This window comes from Lycorma delicatula, chromosome 7 (genome assembly GCF_047948215.1).
Source record: "Lycorma delicatula isolate Av1 chromosome 7, ASM4794821v1, whole genome shotgun sequence".
Lineage (NCBI taxonomy): Eukaryota > Metazoa > Arthropoda > Insecta > Hemiptera > Fulgoridae > Lycorma > Lycorma delicatula.
In genome coordinates, this window is record NC_134461.1 from 65759298 (window position 1) to 65777499 (window position 18202).

Genomic DNA, 18202 nt, shown 5'->3' on the forward strand with positions numbered 1-18202 from the left:
GCGATAGGAAGCTTCTAAGAATGAGCTTCCTATCGCTAATGTGTGGTACACATTAAACACATCAAATATAGTTTGGGTTTTTTTACTACACTGGACAGGAAATATAGGCTAATTGATCCATATATACAGCAGCTGCTAACAATCAACATAATTATTAAAACACAGCATCATTAAACACATCTTCTCATAACCTTAGAACGAATCCAGTGGGCAATTAACCAAAACTCACAGAACACCAGAAAGAAAAAGGATGAAAATACATCAAAAAAAGGTATTCGCAAGAAGGGATAATCCTCCCAAAGAGGGGGAGATTATCTTGTAAACAACCAAGCAAGCCCAGATAAAGAAATTCTCTAAAGTTCGCTTCTGGCAACGGCTACCACTACCTCAAGAAACATTACCCCAAACAGGACAGTATATTATTTACTGATCAATTTTATATTGACTAGCTCAAATAAATCCTGTAACAAATCACTTTTCTTATAAACACTAAAAAGGAATCCGACAACAAACTGCAGTTTCCTTAAGGAAAACCTCTCATTCTTTCAGTAGTATGGAATGGTCGATTACTGAAAAGAGATATTGTCTGTTGGGCCAAAACAGAAGGATGAGATTTTACACTACAGAAAATATGACAAATAATTATATTTTAAACCGCAGAAAATTAGATATGTAACAATTAACAAAACTCTAAATTTAAGGCTAAAAGAAAATTACAGACCAACAAACCACATATCAACAATTTTGTAAAAATATGAATATAAATTTATTTTTACTAAGTATTAAATATTCTCTTCACAATTTTTCACAAACATTATCAAAATGAACATTATGGAACTTCACAAAATTTCCCTTTTACCCTTTTCTTTTTCCCTTTTTCCCCCATTTTCATTTTTAACATATTTTCTCTCTATTCTCCCATTTGCCCCTTCCCTTTCCCCCTCTATTTCCTTCCCCTGTTTCTCTTTCCCGTGCTTCCTTTTCCCCCTTACTCTTTTTCCCTTATCCTTTTATTTTTTCTCCTTTCCCTTCCATTTCCTGTTTTTCCCTTTTTTATTTTTTCTATTTTCCCCTTCTTCCCTTTTACCTTTTTCAATTTTTCCCTTTCTCCCCATGTGTAAATCAGTCCAGTAGTTTTTTTAGTCTACAGCGAACACACATGTCGGAAACATCAAAATAGAATCGTAAAATATTTAGTATAGCGTGCGTTGCTATAACGTCCAACAGATAGCGCTGTTTTACAAAAAAAAACATGTTTTTATCTGTCACAGGTGTGACTTAGGTATATGAATAGTAGGTATATAAGAACACGCGTGTATTCGAATGCAACATTGTATCAAAATTTCAAAGCAATCAGTGAAGAACTTTCAGAGATTTAATATGTTGAACAAATGAACACTTATATTTTTATTTATATAGATTAACGTTTTGGTGCTGATAATAATTTCAAAAAAAATTTCATTTAAAAAGCAATAATTACAACTATGAAAGAAGAATCTACATAATTTTCTTTGAATAAATGATTTAACTCTTACCCTGTAGTGGGCACATTAAGCATTACATTTTTACACATACAAGTGCACACATTTGCACATACTTATTTATCAGCAGCCTGTCAGCAGTGGCAGATAGGTAAACAAACTTTCAAAACATCTTCCAGAAACAAATTAAGATACCCTAAACATAAATAAAACTTAAAAAGTAAAAAATAGGAAAAATAAAAAAGTTAAGATTTACTTTCTTCTCAATGAAAAAAAGAAATAAAAAAAAACAAAATAATGTTATCTACAAAATAAAGAATATAAAATAGAATAAATAAATACAATATGATACAGGTTTCCAACCAGTTATTACAACCTGCTTTATATAAACAGCTGAATAATCTTTGTTATAAGGGTGCAGCAACATTCCATACCATATTTCAAGTGGTATTGAAATAGTTATGAGTATTCATCTAAAGTATATTTAAAGTGTTTAAGCAACTTCTTATGGTGTATGTTTATATTTACATATGCATATAAGTGTGTAAGTGTATGTACATGTATGCATATATATATATATATATATATATATATAAAACAACAAAAACTGTTATGCAAATGACTTAAATTCTTCTGATAAAGATATGATGTGTCCCTGTATAAGTTAAGTCTTTTCATTTCAAAACAACACAATCTTTCCTTCATCTTTCATCTTCACAATATTTTTTTTTTCATTTTTTTTTTAGATTATTCTTTATAATGATTATTATAATTATGTGTGGAAGTACAGTTAACCCACTAAGACACTTCAGCACGAGGTTTATTGTGTACTAACTAACTAAGACTACCCAATTAGGTATCTTTAATAAACCTTCCACACCAAGTGAAGAACATCAACAACCCCGTACAATCATCAAAGTCATTTAATGGAAAACAGGATTTCTTCATATGATTCACAACCTATTAAGAACATACTGATTCCAAAATCTAATATTAAAGTTATTATACAACTGTTTAAAAACCATGAGACAGATAAATTACAAGTAGTATTACATAGGTCCATGTGGTACTCTGAACCTATGAAGGGAAAAGATGATTTTTATTTACAGAAGACATGATCTCTCCCATTGAACTCTAATCCTTGGTGTGTTAAAACCAAATGAAATGTAAACTATTATAATATGAGATGGTAAGGAAAGTTTACTACCATATCAATTTTATTTTATCAATCATAACATTTTCTTCTTTGGATATATATATATATATATATTAACTTACCAAAAAAACAATTCTTTTGTTATTGTATTTGTCCATATTCCCCTCTGGGAAAAAATGGATACAATATGACATTAATTGATAATATTTATAAAAACAAATTAAAATCTAATAATGAAACAATGTTGATACCCGTAAATAATAAAAGTGTTGATGAAAATATTTATATAAGATATTCATTCCTATACTAACATTATTGAAAACTTAGTTAATTTTAACAATGATAAAAAATATAAAATAGCTTATAGACCTTACAATCAAGCATTTAAACACATTTAAACATATAACCTAATAAAACATTTAAAAAGGCATAATGATGATAAGGATCCTAATAATTTGTGTGGTATCTGTAAAATAACATGGAATGTTTGTAACAAAATTTATATTGGGAAAACTAGATCATTTTGCAGAACGTTTTAGATCTAATAAAAACAAGTTAGGGTTCTCCAATGTTGCAAACCATTTAATAATCAATAAACATTCAACCACAGATTTGGATACAAATTTAAATATAGAAGAAGTTATAAAAGGGTGTGGTAATAATAATAAAATTTAGATATTTTGGAAAAATATTATAAAGACATAAGTTTAATTTGATTAATGTACAGACAGAATTTGATAATGACTTTCCAATCAAAACCGCTTTAGATAGGAGCACATTTATATAGTTTAAGTAAATGCAAATAACTTCAGTGCAGTACTATATGTGTGGCTAGCCACATAATAAAAAAAATAAAAGAATGTTTAATTTTTTAACTTTATATTTCTAATATTTTAACTACATACTTTTATGTTATAATTTTAATGTTTGAATTTAATGTGTGATTTGAGAGAAAAAAAGAAACGTCTAACTGATGAAGGAAAACCTCGAAAGAGCTATTAAAAAATAATAAGCCTAAGGTAAGAAGCATTATTAAATTCTGTACTCTGGGTGGTAAACGGTTTTCATACTTTGATATATGTGTAATGTGTGTATGTGTATATGTGTGTTTGTGTGTGTATATGTGTCTCTGTGTGTGTTTGTATATGTTTGTGTGTGTTTGTGTGTGTGTGTGTGTTTGTGGTATGTGTTTGTGTGTGTATGTCTCTGTGTGTGTTTGTGTATGTTTTTTTTGTGTGTGTGTGTGTGTGTGTGTGTGTGTGTGTTTGAGATATATATATTACATCTCAACAGCAGGAATGTAAATTTGCTATATTTTTATACAAGCAATAAAACGTGAGCAAATTTTATAGGATACCATGGATCAGAACAATCTTTTTTCAATGGTAAACAACCAGAAAGATTATTATCAATCATTAACCCTTTAATGAAATCAAATAATGCCAAAAGCCCTTCAATTCCATTTAACATAATTACATCTCTTACTGTGTTTAAATTTATATAATAATTAAACAAAATTTTGTTTTCCAACTTAGTTTAGATTGATATAACTGAGTGTTAATCAATCATCAGGATAAAATTGCTGTTTTACAAAAATGTAGAATTTATCATAAATTATAAAAGAAAAATATAATAAATAAATTAGACTATACTAATTTCATACAAATATATCTCACAATCCCAACCATCAATTCATATAGTACCTTCAAAATATTGTTAAAATTCAAAACTTCCTAAATACTATAAATTAAAATTTATTTCTACATTAAAACTGCATAACATGATATATTTTTGTTGAGTAATCTTAGTAAACAATATTTCACGATTCAACAAAATAGTGTTGAAAACTACCATCAGTCAAGATCTGGAAAAGGATATAAATAAATACGATACAAACTATACAACGCTCCCCAGTTACGTAGAACAAATGATAAAACCCGTAATATAACAACAAATTTTATTAAAATTACTAATCCTAGAACAAAGTTGACAACTTAATTTTTTTTATTTCATACTTTCATCCAAAATTACACAAAAGTTTTATTCATTTTTCCTGCAGTTTTAAATCCCTTATTTTAAATATTATTAATAGATATTAGATTTTGTAAGATGAATAAAAGATAACAACAACTTTGCATGGAAAAAGGTACGAAAATAAAGTTATTTCTAACATAACAGAATACAGAATATAACCAAGGAGTTCCTTAATATATTCATAATACCAGAACTCACTTCTTAAATACCTCTTAATAATCTTTCTGAAGATGTTTCAAGACTATAATTATTCTCCTACTCAATATTACTGAGAAAGGTGTAAACGAATAAAAACTCATACCATTATCTTGTAGTTTACAATGAAGAAAATTTTAAGATGTATAACAACAATATTTACCTAAGGTTAAGCTGCTCTTAACAAAAACTTTAATTAAAAGCATCTCAAAATTTGTGAAGATGTAAAAAATAAAAGTTACATTACAAGTAATACTACTTAATTACATGTTATTTTTCAAATCGCAAACAAATATTATTTTTTTATTGCATCAGAATAAATATTACACTAATATTACAACAATTACATTATTTTACAAAATATAAAGAAAACATGTGTTACATAATCGATTAAATTCAATTTCCATGAATCATTAATCAGAATGAAACATGAATTAGTAAACAGAACTGTTAATGATCAGTTAAATATGTAAATTAGTGATATAAAACGAAAAGTAAACAAATTGTCATCTAATGAAAATAATAATAATAATTAAATGTCAAAGTACGATCAATGTAAATGCTGACCTTTGTTCAGTTATTTGTAATGTTAAATAAACACATATAAGATTTAATCATTTTATGCCTGGTAATGGTAAAACAGTGTAAATGATGTTATGTTTCACTGTGATATACCATATTATACCATATGCTATACTATACGTTACAACTAGGTAAGTATTAAACAGTATGGGAACTGATTTTATCTTAACGCTTAAGTTAATTGGAAATGAACGGCAGTAGCTGATAAAAATCCACCCTCAAAACAATGGAACACGCCCACTTACCCGACCATTCCTCTTTACCCCCTCCTCTTACAAAATACTTTTCCAATAAAAGGATGATAAGATGGTCTGGCCTCAACGTAAGCTATATAAACCTGAGTAGAGTTAACCGGTACACAACTTAATCTCGGTCTGATCACAAAATAAGCGAACAGTACTTCACTCCATCTTCTGGTTAATTAACAATGTTAGGTAAACTTTAATGCAAAATTAACCAGGTTCATTACAATTAATTAATGGCAAAACTCAATAAATTCTAAAATAAACATTTCTTTACACAAACCAAGTACACTTACATACACAAACACACATATATATGTGTGTGTGCACATGTGCGTGCGCGCGTGCACGATCACCACACACATACACACACACACACACAAAATTATGTTTTTTGTAAAGATTCTAATATTATCATAATTTTTAACCATTTATTAAAACAAATTAGAAATCCTTTAAGCTATACAAGCCATATATGCAACCACGTTTCTGGCACATTACTAATTATTTAATCAATCATTAAAGATGTGTATTAATTATGCCACATGTGTATATATATGTCACATAAGAAATATAGATGAGAATATCACTCATTATACTACATTACCACAAATATTATTGTATTATATTATACATTTTACACATATTTTTATTTTAGAAATTTACGAGTATTAAAAAATTACTAATTAATTAGTGTATATTTTGAAAAAAACATCTACAATATATAAAAATATGTGTAGCAACAGGATAAGCGATTTAAATTTATATAATAAAGAATAACTGCAATCATGATTCATTCACATGCACCAACAATCTTCAAAAGAAGAATAAAATTTAATTAGCTAATATGAGTATAACAGCTTACATTTTTCTATAGATCTATGCACGCGTGCTGGCAAACACACACACACACACCAAAATAATGGGTGTAGAATTTATAGTCTTTATAGATGAATAAATATCAAAAATATTAATATTGATATTTGAAAAAAATCAGTAATTTTAATTAATTTTTTTATACGTAGTTCATAATATTGTACCAACTTGATATTAAAAAATCACTTCAAAATTACAAAAGAAATTGATTCTTAATTCTTATTAAAAAATAATGTATATATCTTTAAATAGCTTAATGCTTTATTAATCAATATAATCCTGACTCACAGATCAGTAAGATCTAGATGCATAAAATTACTTTATAAAGTTTTATCAAAATATTATACTACATAATAAATAATACTGGTCACCATAAAATTTGAAACTGAAAAGGGAGTAGATGTTCTATACAGTATTTTATATGCTGAATCTGAATATGTATTCCGAAACAACCCATCATGTAAGATTCTTAAGTTACAACCACTTAAATTTATTTGTTCATTATTTGTGAAACAAACAACACGAATAAGATTGTATAGCTTGTCCAAGCCAAATTGGCACAGATCTGATGAACAGAATAGCTGTATCTTGCTGCCTAACAAGCACGGGTTTATAATACTACTCGATTAAAGGCAGTACATATATGGTACAACTATTGTTTATTCCAATCAATGAACACCTTATATTTATTAATTATTTATTTAATCCTGAGTTTATATATTATTAAATTAATAATTTATTTCTTTATTAGATACTGAAATTGATATGTTATGAAATATTATTCAGACTAATTGGCTGTTACTGGTTAGTGTTTAGGGCTAAATGTATTTAATTAAAGTTTTATAATTGCATAAAATATCCAAACTAAACATGCACAAGATTGATGTCTACTGTATATGCTACACTCTTTGCCCTTTGTTCTGGGAGTGGAGAACAATCGTACGCTAACCTAGGCTAGTCATAAAGTAAGAGAAATTTCTTTATTCAGGTATGTGTAAATAATAACCAAATGATGTGTAATTATAAACATTCAAATGAAACATTACATCTCTATTTATACAAACCGTTCCTGATTCATTGACAGACGAACCTGTTTTTGTAAATGATTCGTTCCAATTTATACTGTATTTGCAGTTAAAACTTGTCCAGTTAATTCTGTGTATTCAAAAGGTCTGATTATAATGTTCTTTGTATTTCAATTCTTGAAAGTTGTTGCAGTCTTAAATGAAATTTTGAAAGTAATTTATTCGCGTTAAATTACTAAATTTTTGTTGGCTCTATTCTTGTGGTAGTGAATTAATTTTATTACTTTGCATATTAAGTTTAATTTATGTGGTAAAAGCATTCATAAACCAAGATAAAAAACTTAAGCACAACATTTTAAATTACATGGCAGAAGAAGCTGCATTTGGAATGTTTGTTAGTAACCCCAAAAAAGTTGTAGAATATGTTGTGTCTTCCACAGGAGTCTCAAAAAATACAGTTTAACGAATTACTGGTATAATAGCTTTGGAAAAAATTCATTTCTCCTCACAAAGGAATGGGGTGGTCATATTTGCACCACACTCTTTAGGCCATTCATCATGCATATGAAAAAATTGGCAAGAACATAAAATTTTTAATTTGATGCTGACTTTCACATAAATCTTACACATCACCATCAAAGCTTGTTGTCAAATCCATTCTGAGATACCGTCCTAAGATTATATTTTACCTTTTAGTGCGCTTAATTAAAGAGTGATGTTTACATTTTTTTTATTTTCTGCCTTTTAGTGCATTTATAAGAGTGGTTTTTAAAAGTTTTTTTATTTTCTACTTTTTAGCCGTCTTAAGTTTATACTTTACAACTGCGTTAGTGCACAAGTTTCAGAGTATTTAACGAAAGATCGGATCAGTACGTTTTAAGGTGGGTCAGTGGAATCAAAACATAGGGCTAAACAATTTAATTTCTGGATAACCAAGATCCAGTTGATCCAGAGTGTACCTGATGCATTAAACATTTAGCGCTCAACCTGCTGTTACATACGCCATTTGAATTGTGAAAATTGGACAAGCGGCTACCAAGATATTACGGTAGCACCTACCCCAATTTCCAAATGGTGCCCCTGGGGCACTTGAAAATATTATTATCTGATAGATACCACTGGGAGCCAGTGGGGCATGATAGGGGGGTCGGAAGCATTGATATACAAGTTATTCAAAAACAACTCATTCATGTGACAGATTACTTCAAATTTTTTTAAATTATTTTAATATGCACATACATTTTTATACAGGTAATTCAAAACTATACAGCAATATCTTGGCAGCTCAATCTATAGCTAAAAGTAATCAAAAAAGTTCATTTAAACATAGGCCAGAAAATGCTTCATTAGTGATTTACAGCTAGCAAAATATATCACCCGGATTTCAGTTCCCTCAGGGAAATGAAGACTTCCTATAATTCTGGGAAGGTAAATATGTTCTGCTGATTGATTTTCTGCACAAATGAAGGATAGTAAATGTGGCACATTACTCCCAGTCGTTGGATGACAACAGAGCTGCTTACTACAAAAGAAACACAACAATGCATGGCTGCAAATAGCAGCTCAGAATCAGAATGTTAAACTTGCTGAAATTCACTGGACACCTCTTGAACACAACCGTACAGTCCAGATCTGTCACCGTGTGATTTTCATATGTTTGGTTTGCTGAATAAAGCTTTAGGAGGGGAAAGATTCAAAAACGATGTCGCAGTCAATTATGTGTACATTAGCTGTTAGGGCAGCCAACTTGTTTTTTTCATGAGAGGTTCAAGAAGCTACCTATTCAGTGGAGAAAACATATTTCTATTGAAGGAAACTATACAGAAAAATAATGTAATTTATTTGTAATTTTATCTAATACTAATAAAGCTACATAAGCAAATTCCAGTTTATATTTGAATAGTCCTCTTACTTCAAAACAGCATACTAATGCCTAATTTACCATTACTATTTTACAAGATGAAACCTGAATTCTGCAGCATGTGAAAATGTAAATTCCATCAAAATTTGAATCAAGAACTTACAGATCTTAGGAAGAATCCATTCTACCATGAAGATTGGCATAAATTAGTTAATTAGTTAGTAAAATAAACAGCCAAAGAAAAACTACTGTTAATTCATTACAAAATATGCCTTTACTAAGTAGGAGGTACATACTAAATAAAATAACACATATTTTACCAGTAAACCTGTAAACATAATAGTACATACTTTAAATAAATTAAGAAACAGTTTATAATTTTATGATCTATTATTGTATTATGTGTTAATCAATTAACTTGATATTTATTCATATATCATAAAATTAAAAGTAGAAGTTTATTTATTTCCAGTGACTTTTTAAGATTTGTTTATTAACAGCAAACATTCTTTTTGTCTGTAATGCTGACACACTAGTAAACTAGAATCAGTTAATGTGAAATAAAATTAATATGATTGTAGAACAGATACTGCAATCACTCATTGTCTGGCTTTAACTGTCTAGCAACCTTCAGAATAGAAAAAAGCTATAACAGTCATGTAATTTAGAGTCCAATAAACTACCAGTGACAGCTGTCACTACAATAATTTCTGATTAATTTATATTGTGATTATCATGTGTTACTACAAAATATAAAATGTAAATAGTAACAGTTGTCAGTAATTATTTATTATTTTTCTGTCACCACACTGGCTTGCTAAATTTCCATAAGATTTATAGTGAAACACCAACAAAAAAAGAAATATTGTAGGTTTGAAAGTTCAAATGAATGTTACTTTAAGATAGATTTATCATTTCCAGCACATCATATAGGGGACAAGATGTTGCTATTTAATAAGGGACATTCTAAACAGTAACAATAATACACAGGTTATCTGAGAAATCACTGGAAGCAGTTGCAGCCTTAGAGAGGCTTACCTCAGAGAGGTAAGACTTAAATTCTGATTTCCTCATCTACAGTAAAGAAAATACAATTACACTACAAAAAAAAGTGACAACACAGTTGTAGGACTCCTGTCACACAACTTACGCACTCAATTTAGCATGTCAGTGCTACACTAGCATTCCTTGTGGTGATAGAAGGTACTACTGATGCAGTATACCCACTTAGCATTTTTTGGGGTGGGGTGGAATTTTCCAAAAATCTTTTTTGCAACTATTATTATTTTTTAATTATTAACAAATGTGCCAAGAAAAATAAGACATTAATTAGGCAAAATCTTGAGATATTGAGAGTGACCTTGCTCTATAGCCTCATCCTCTTGACCTTTTACATTGAAAATTTAATGGCATCAATGCCCCCATACACAGAAATAATCTGACCACATCTGGTCAAAATCAGTCCAGTAGATTTGGATATATACGGTGATTTAGAGTGCCACTGAACACACACACACATACATAACATCCAAAAAAAAATTGCATCCGGTTTTCTGGGTTCCATAGGTGGCAAAACATCAAGATCCTGGGAAAACCGCATATACCCAAATTGGACCATTACAATACTTTCTTTTCTACAGCTGTAGGTCTGCTGTAGCACTAAGCGGGAAAGTAAAAGTACAATTAATAATACTATAAAAGTATTATTAATCAGTACTACTAATAATATGGTAAAAATACTACAAAAAACTTAAAATGAACTGATGAAGAGAAATGGGTAATACATTTTTAATACAAACATAGTGTTAAATTCAATAAACTTTTGAACTGTTAGGTTTCTTGAATTTAAGAAATATTTAGAATCTAGGTTTTTTTAGGTTAAAGATAAGATACTGTGATTGTTTTTAAAGATCATTAACTAGTTTTGAAACTACTGATAAAAATCCTTTACTAAATAAATACCCCATAACAATAAAATTTACATTAATAATATACCACAAACAATACAATTGTTCATTAATTTTTTTTTTTTTTTAAAGTTACAAATAACAGAATGATTCATACAAAATTCATGATTTTCTTTACTAATTCATTAGAATAGCTACTCACTCGCATGTGTTTTATTAATATGCTACTAGACAGCGCACATATCACCTGTTTCCCTTTACTGTTATTAACCATACTGTTGTCATTACTGTTTCAATATACTGAAGTCACTATGATTCAAGATTCAATACAAGCTAGAATAACATCTGTCCAACTGGATAACAAATTTGATCAAAGGTACATCCCAAAAAAAAACAAGATTAACAAATAACTTAAGGTAGTTAAAGTCCAAAATGTACAATCAGATTATCAACCAATGAAATTTTTTCAATAAATATTTACACACTTAAATGAACAGCTGCTTCTAATAGACAAAAGCAACTGTTATCACAGCTGCTTTATCTAATAAAATTAAATTTTAAAGATCAGGGCACAAATGTAAATACAGCTGCACGAAATCAATTTTTACTTATACATGAAGTATGTGTAACAAAAAGTATTTTAAGTAAAAGATTGTGCGAAAATCAATACTGAGGCAAAAAAATATAACAAATCTGGAAATGTTGGAAGCCACAGTCAAAAAAACACTGAAAACAGTCTCAGTTTGAAAATACTGAGCTTCTGTTATCATACATGGATTTGAACAATGGAAAAATAGATTTTACAACTCATCTTGTTTTCAGAAGAAAAAAAAACCAGTTTCCATTGATTAGTGAATAAAAGTCCAAAAATAAAAAATAAAAACTGTGTGGATTTAAACAAAGTAGAAGCACAAAGGAGTCGATTTTTATCTAATAACAGATCATTGACTGAGTATGTTAACAAGTTAATATCTGGCAAAGCCGTTTGATTTAACTTCTGAATAAATAATAAGCTTTATTATAAAATAAATAATGCTAACAGACCCTTGAATCAAGTATAATTCAAGAAAAGTACAGGTTTTATCAAACCTGCATGATCTATACAGAATCAATTTTTCCTCTGAATTCCTAAAAATTATTGGATTAAAATAAGCAGATAAATATCATTTGTTATATTCAAAGATGATGTTATTAAAACATAAAAACAGAACTACCATAACGGTTCAGAGTTAGCTTTTTATTGTTAATATCTTGATCACGCTTCACACATATTTTAACCCCTTTACAGTTCTTTATTTCAGCGGAAAATCATATTATGCCCTTATTCTTTTCACTAAACCTTTGTTATTATGCCAATTTTTTTCACATATTTTTGATTTATACAATGATATATGGCAAATAAACTAATTTAAGGACCTATTTATGTACTTTTCTTATCAAGCAATGTAAAAAGTATATTTAAAAGTTCAATTATATCACTATCATTTACATGTGATGTACAGGCTATTTTGTACTAATAAATATCACTTACAATAACTGATTGTCATATCAATATTACTATAAAACACTAGTGAGTAATTCAAATAATAACACGAAGATCATAAACTCACAAACTCGCTTAAAATATTACTAAAGTTAGGTTATAGTAAACAACTCTGTTGCTTCTCATTTACGTACAATCCGATCGACAGACACAAACAGTTGGAAATAAAAATATGATTGAAAATTACACAAAAATAATAGTAAAATTATGATCATAATAAAATAAAACAATAAATAACACAAAGAAAGAATAAAATTAAACAAAATAATAAATAATACAAAGAAACAATAAAAGTAACACATACACAACTTAACGATGATCAAAACACTAAAAACAAATGCATGGTGACAGCTGTACAGAAGGACATGAAACAAGACATGCATAATAGAGAACCGATATGCTACTAATGCTTCACCTTTAAATTAGAGAAAAATTGAACTAGGATCACACACATTGCAGTAACTCTTAAAAAAACAAAATAAAACTGGTCAATTCACAATGATGAATTATTTCATCAGAGGCACTTTTCAGCAAATAAGTGGATGACAAGTTATTTTGTCAAGGGTAATTTTTGTCAAAATGATGAGTTATCTCGCCAAAAATCAGTAAGGGGTTAATAAGGAGATAAAATTGGAGGAAATATTATGTAAAAATGTCAGCTTTTTTTTTGAGAACCCAATCCACCAGCTGATCTACTAGTCAACACTACACCAAACAGGCAATAAATATTGGACACTAGAATCTGCAGCAAACAGTTTTCTCTGTATTTGGATTTAGTCATGCTGGTGAATAGCAATTAAAAACATCAGAAACACTTTATCTGTGTTAAAGTGCTTGCTAAGAAAATATGGTTGTCAGCCTGGATAACATCTAAATCTTGGCTAGAAACAGATTTCTCTAAGAGGTGAGCACTTAAATAGGAATCGCTATTAAAATGTCTTAGCTGAACACAGGCATGAATAGTAGTATAAGTATTACTCTTTAAAAGAATAGTTTCAGCAGGCTGATTGTATTATAGTTAAAAGAGGATTAATGGAAAACGATGGCAAAGGATAATATAATTTACTGTTCTAGATATCTGGTAGTTATAAAGGACAGTGACAAGTTGACTACAAGCTGCAAGTTGAACTATCTGACAAAAATTAAGTGAAAAATGAAATGAGATCAGCCTATAACAGTACTGTTAGAATATATTGAAATGTGAACTCATATTGGGATATATACAATCAATCAATCAATCAGGTTGTAGAATGTTTGAAATAGCATTAATGCAATTTTCTACCAGTTACTTCTCCAAGTGAAAAATTGAGTACTAGTCCAATCAATGGAGGAAATAAGGTCGATTTTTGAAGAAAATTAGTGGAATTTATGGAAATACATGAGGTTGTAGATTACGGTAAGTATAATTTGTTTATATACGATTGGACAAAATTTTTGCTAACTGGACAAAATTGCAGCCATTCAAAAGTGGTGAAAATCGGTTCTTCATTTTTGTAGACCAAGGTAAACTTCCTAGGCGAAAATGTTCCAAATACATGTTGTGGGCATTTGCAGTATCTATAATTTAAGCCATTAAACATTTAGTTTTGTTAATTAGTTACTGCAAAAAAAACTGAAAAACCGTTAAAAATGGCCGTTTTATGCAAAGCCAATATTTATTGCAAAAATAAGTTTTTTATTGTTTTAAAACTTAGCTCTGGAAATTTCAAATTCAACAAATGGTTACACAAGAAAATTGGTTTATTCGATGCAGAGATAGTGTCATTTGTTTACAAAAAGACTCTTCAAGCAACTGTAATTATTTTGGCTTTTAAGAACTTTTTAAATGTTCATTTCAAGTGCAATCTACTCTTCAAGACTTGCACTTTGAAATAATGAAAGGTTTTACACCAAAAATTAATGTAAAACTTGTTTAAACTTCTCCAGAAAAATGAGCCTGGAATCATTATAAGCAACAGTAATGTGTATAAAAGGTTTGAGTGAAAAATACAACATGAGCACACTTTATTTTTCTGATCCTTTTTTTACTATTCACAACTTCTTGATAATTAAGATTTAAAATAAAATTTACATTAAAATACAATATTTTAACCTTTTTCTAACAAAATACTTTATGCTTTTATTCCCCTTTAAAGTAAACAAAATTTTCAAAAAAGTTTTTAAAATACCTCAAAACAACCTGACTTTTAGAATCATGTGTAACTAGACAACTAAAAACTAATGTTAAACAATTTTACATACCATTTAATACATAAAAACACCAGCTTCAAACTAAAAATAAAAACTTTTACACAACAGTAATACATTTTACATAAATAACAATAAAATTCTTTAAAAAAAGTCAATCACATTAAAAGTTTTAAAGCAAGGCAAAAAAAACTTACCAGATTTCTTCATCGAACTTTCAGCAAAAGGAACAACCAACCATGGATGAGGAAGATCAAGAAAAACAGCATCTGCTTTGCCATCACAATCAGTACTAAATCCAGACTGACAAACATCCCTTTGTTCAACAGTTATAATATCACTAAGTCCATGATTATCAAATTCTTTTCTTGCTATTAATACACGCTGTTCATGAAAATCATAGCTGTAAACATGACCATTTGGACGGACACATCGAGCCAGTGCATGTGATAAAGATCCACTACCAGTTCCTGAAAAAAAAATCAAATACATAAATACATTTATCTCATATTCCCATGAACAAGCTTATATGGCAAACTAATCATCTACATCTAACCTACTGGTCAAATGCTACTTTAAAAAGTAAATAAATACACTTTAAGTAAGAAGTAAGTAAATGCACAGTATATATATATATATATATATATAATCTATTAAAATAAATATAATTTATTAAATAATTCACCTATATAAAATATTGAGATGTCATATCTTACCTTAATTTTTCATGAAAGTACTTTTACAGTATCCCTCAATTTTTCAATTTTCTGTACTAGATGGTTTATTTAATAGAAATCAAATATAATTTAACAGTACAGAGAAATAATATGAATCTTAAAAAGATTAATTTCAGTAAAATATATATAAATTATGTATAGTTATTTCCTTGTAAAATAAAAGTACAAAACACAATGTTATATAAAATTCTTCTTTCAGAGATAATACACAGCAGTATAATTCCTTTCTGTCTTCAGTTTGATGGACTTCTCTATTTTTACTTCCTTGTACGAAGTAAAGGAAATACTGTGGTAATGAAAAATTTCTGTTTTCAGATTTCAAAGGATATCCATTTTGACCAATCCTAAATCCATTTTGACTAGTTTTGATGTGATGTCTACATGTATGTATGTAACTCACATAACTCAAAAATGATTAGTCATAGGATGTTAAAATTTTGGATTTAGGACTGTTGTAATACTTGGCTGTGCACCTCCTTTTTTGATTGCAATCAACTGAACCAAAAGTGTCCAAAACAGCCCGAATTAAAAACAAGTTTGGATTTTGGACTTTTTCTTAACTGCAGTAATAAACCCTCATTGAGAGCTTTTCAATGATATATCATAAGTGGTACTTATTTCCATTGGTTCCAGAGGTATAGCCAAATGAAATTTTAATTAATGAAATATCTGGTTCAGATTGGGGAGGCACATTGGTTCAAATCAGACTTCATCTCCTTTTTTTAACTTTTTTTTTTTATTTAAATATATTGATTTATTAATTGAGGATTTATAAATTAACTTCTCATTGTAAACAAATTTTTACGATGAATAATTCAATAACAGAAAAAAAATATGAAAAAATATCAAAAGTTATTAATGAAATAAAATTTTATGTACTTTTCATTTAAAAAAAAAATAACTATATGTAATGTAATAGGCGTACAAGGAAGTCATGTGGTGTCCACATCGATTTTTAAAAAAGGTCATTTACTTCATATTTCCATCAGTACACTGAATTACAGAATACTATATTAAATATTAGGATACTATATTTAATACTAGATATAAAGAAATGTTTTTTTTTAAGAAAAAAATAACTTTTGGTAAAATAAAATAATTTTAATCATAAAACAGCCCAACAAGGGATTCCTTAAAAATAAAAATTTATATTAGATAGGTAATTATACCAACTATACCATAATTTGATAGCAAAACACTCAGAACACTTGTAAAAAGATTACAAAAGAATAACATTTCAACTAGTTACATTATCATGAATAATAACATTACTCAAGAGTTATAAGAATATCTTTTTTATTAAAACCAACCACTACTACTCAGAGGATAAAACTAAACAAAAAATAAAAATGAAAGTACCTGATTCAATGACAACACTTCCTGGTTTTATTTCTAACTGTAGAATAATCATACTTATATCAGGTGTATATATTATTTGAGTACGATGCGGTAACGTCAAAGTCCATAATTCAGGTGTTGGGTGTAACACATAAGCCCACCCACGAGTCAATGTTATTCTTTTACCAAACATTTTACCAATTAAATCTTTAACATGTAAAGCGCCATATATTGTCTGAAAAACATTATCTACAGATTTTCCAGTTTTATTTATTATTGTTGGTTTTACTTCAATGGCATGCATATTATTTGGATTTAAGTATAATATAACAGTATCACCTTCTTCTATAACATCTTTATACGATGAAAAACTCATTGTTACTAACTCGGCAATCCAACTACAACAGACCTGAAAAAAAATATCCAATATGTTAACATAAATTTATAAATAAACATAAATATTATGAGATCCATGATAAAAATGTTAATTCATAAATAATGGACGTACAATTATTAGTATCCTTACGTAGAAATTAGTCTGAATCATAGCTTCTTTTCTTTACTAATGGAAATTACCATAACATTACATCCTTTAAGTTTGCAAACTACTTCTTCTCAGGATACTGAAACCATTAGCCAGCAAAGGATATAGTTTATCTGTAGTTACACAAAAGATAATATTATATTCTCTTGAAGATGCATTTAAACAATAATCTAATGTAAAAAATATAACGTTACTAGAAAATCTGTAAAACTGTGTGTTTCTTAAAAACAATTTCCTTATAAGTATAATTTCTATATACCTTTGAATTGAAAAAATATTATAACGAAACAATCAATCATAACTGGATCTGGTTTAAAAAATGTAAAAAAAAATATAACAGTACTGCTAGGAATTAGATAAAGTTAAACATACACTCTAGGCTTAGTACTTCAAAGATAATTTTAAAATAAAGAAATTTATCAAGAATAAAGTAGTTTTTATTTCCATAAACTATTCAGTGTAAAATTTGCTTCCCTTTTTTAATTTTATTACTC

At 28.4% G+C, this 18202-nt stretch overlaps 1 protein-coding gene across 1 annotated transcript in view; it reads right to left on the reverse strand.

Moving 5' to 3' along the window:
- Trmt61 (tRNA methyltransferase 61) overlaps positions 1–18202 on the reverse strand; it is a 276375-nt gene that overhangs the window by 245264 nt on the left and 12909 nt on the right. Inside the window, exons 2-3 of the mRNA XM_075371257.1 lie at positions 17186–17573; positions 15287–15559 (exon numbers count right to left, since the gene is read on the reverse strand). Of these exons, the coding sequence (XP_075227372.1) occupies positions 15287–15559; positions 17186–17540 (628 nt within the window). The 5' untranslated portion in view covers positions 17541–17573. The remainder of the gene's footprint in view (positions 1–15286; positions 15560–17185; positions 17574–18202) is intronic.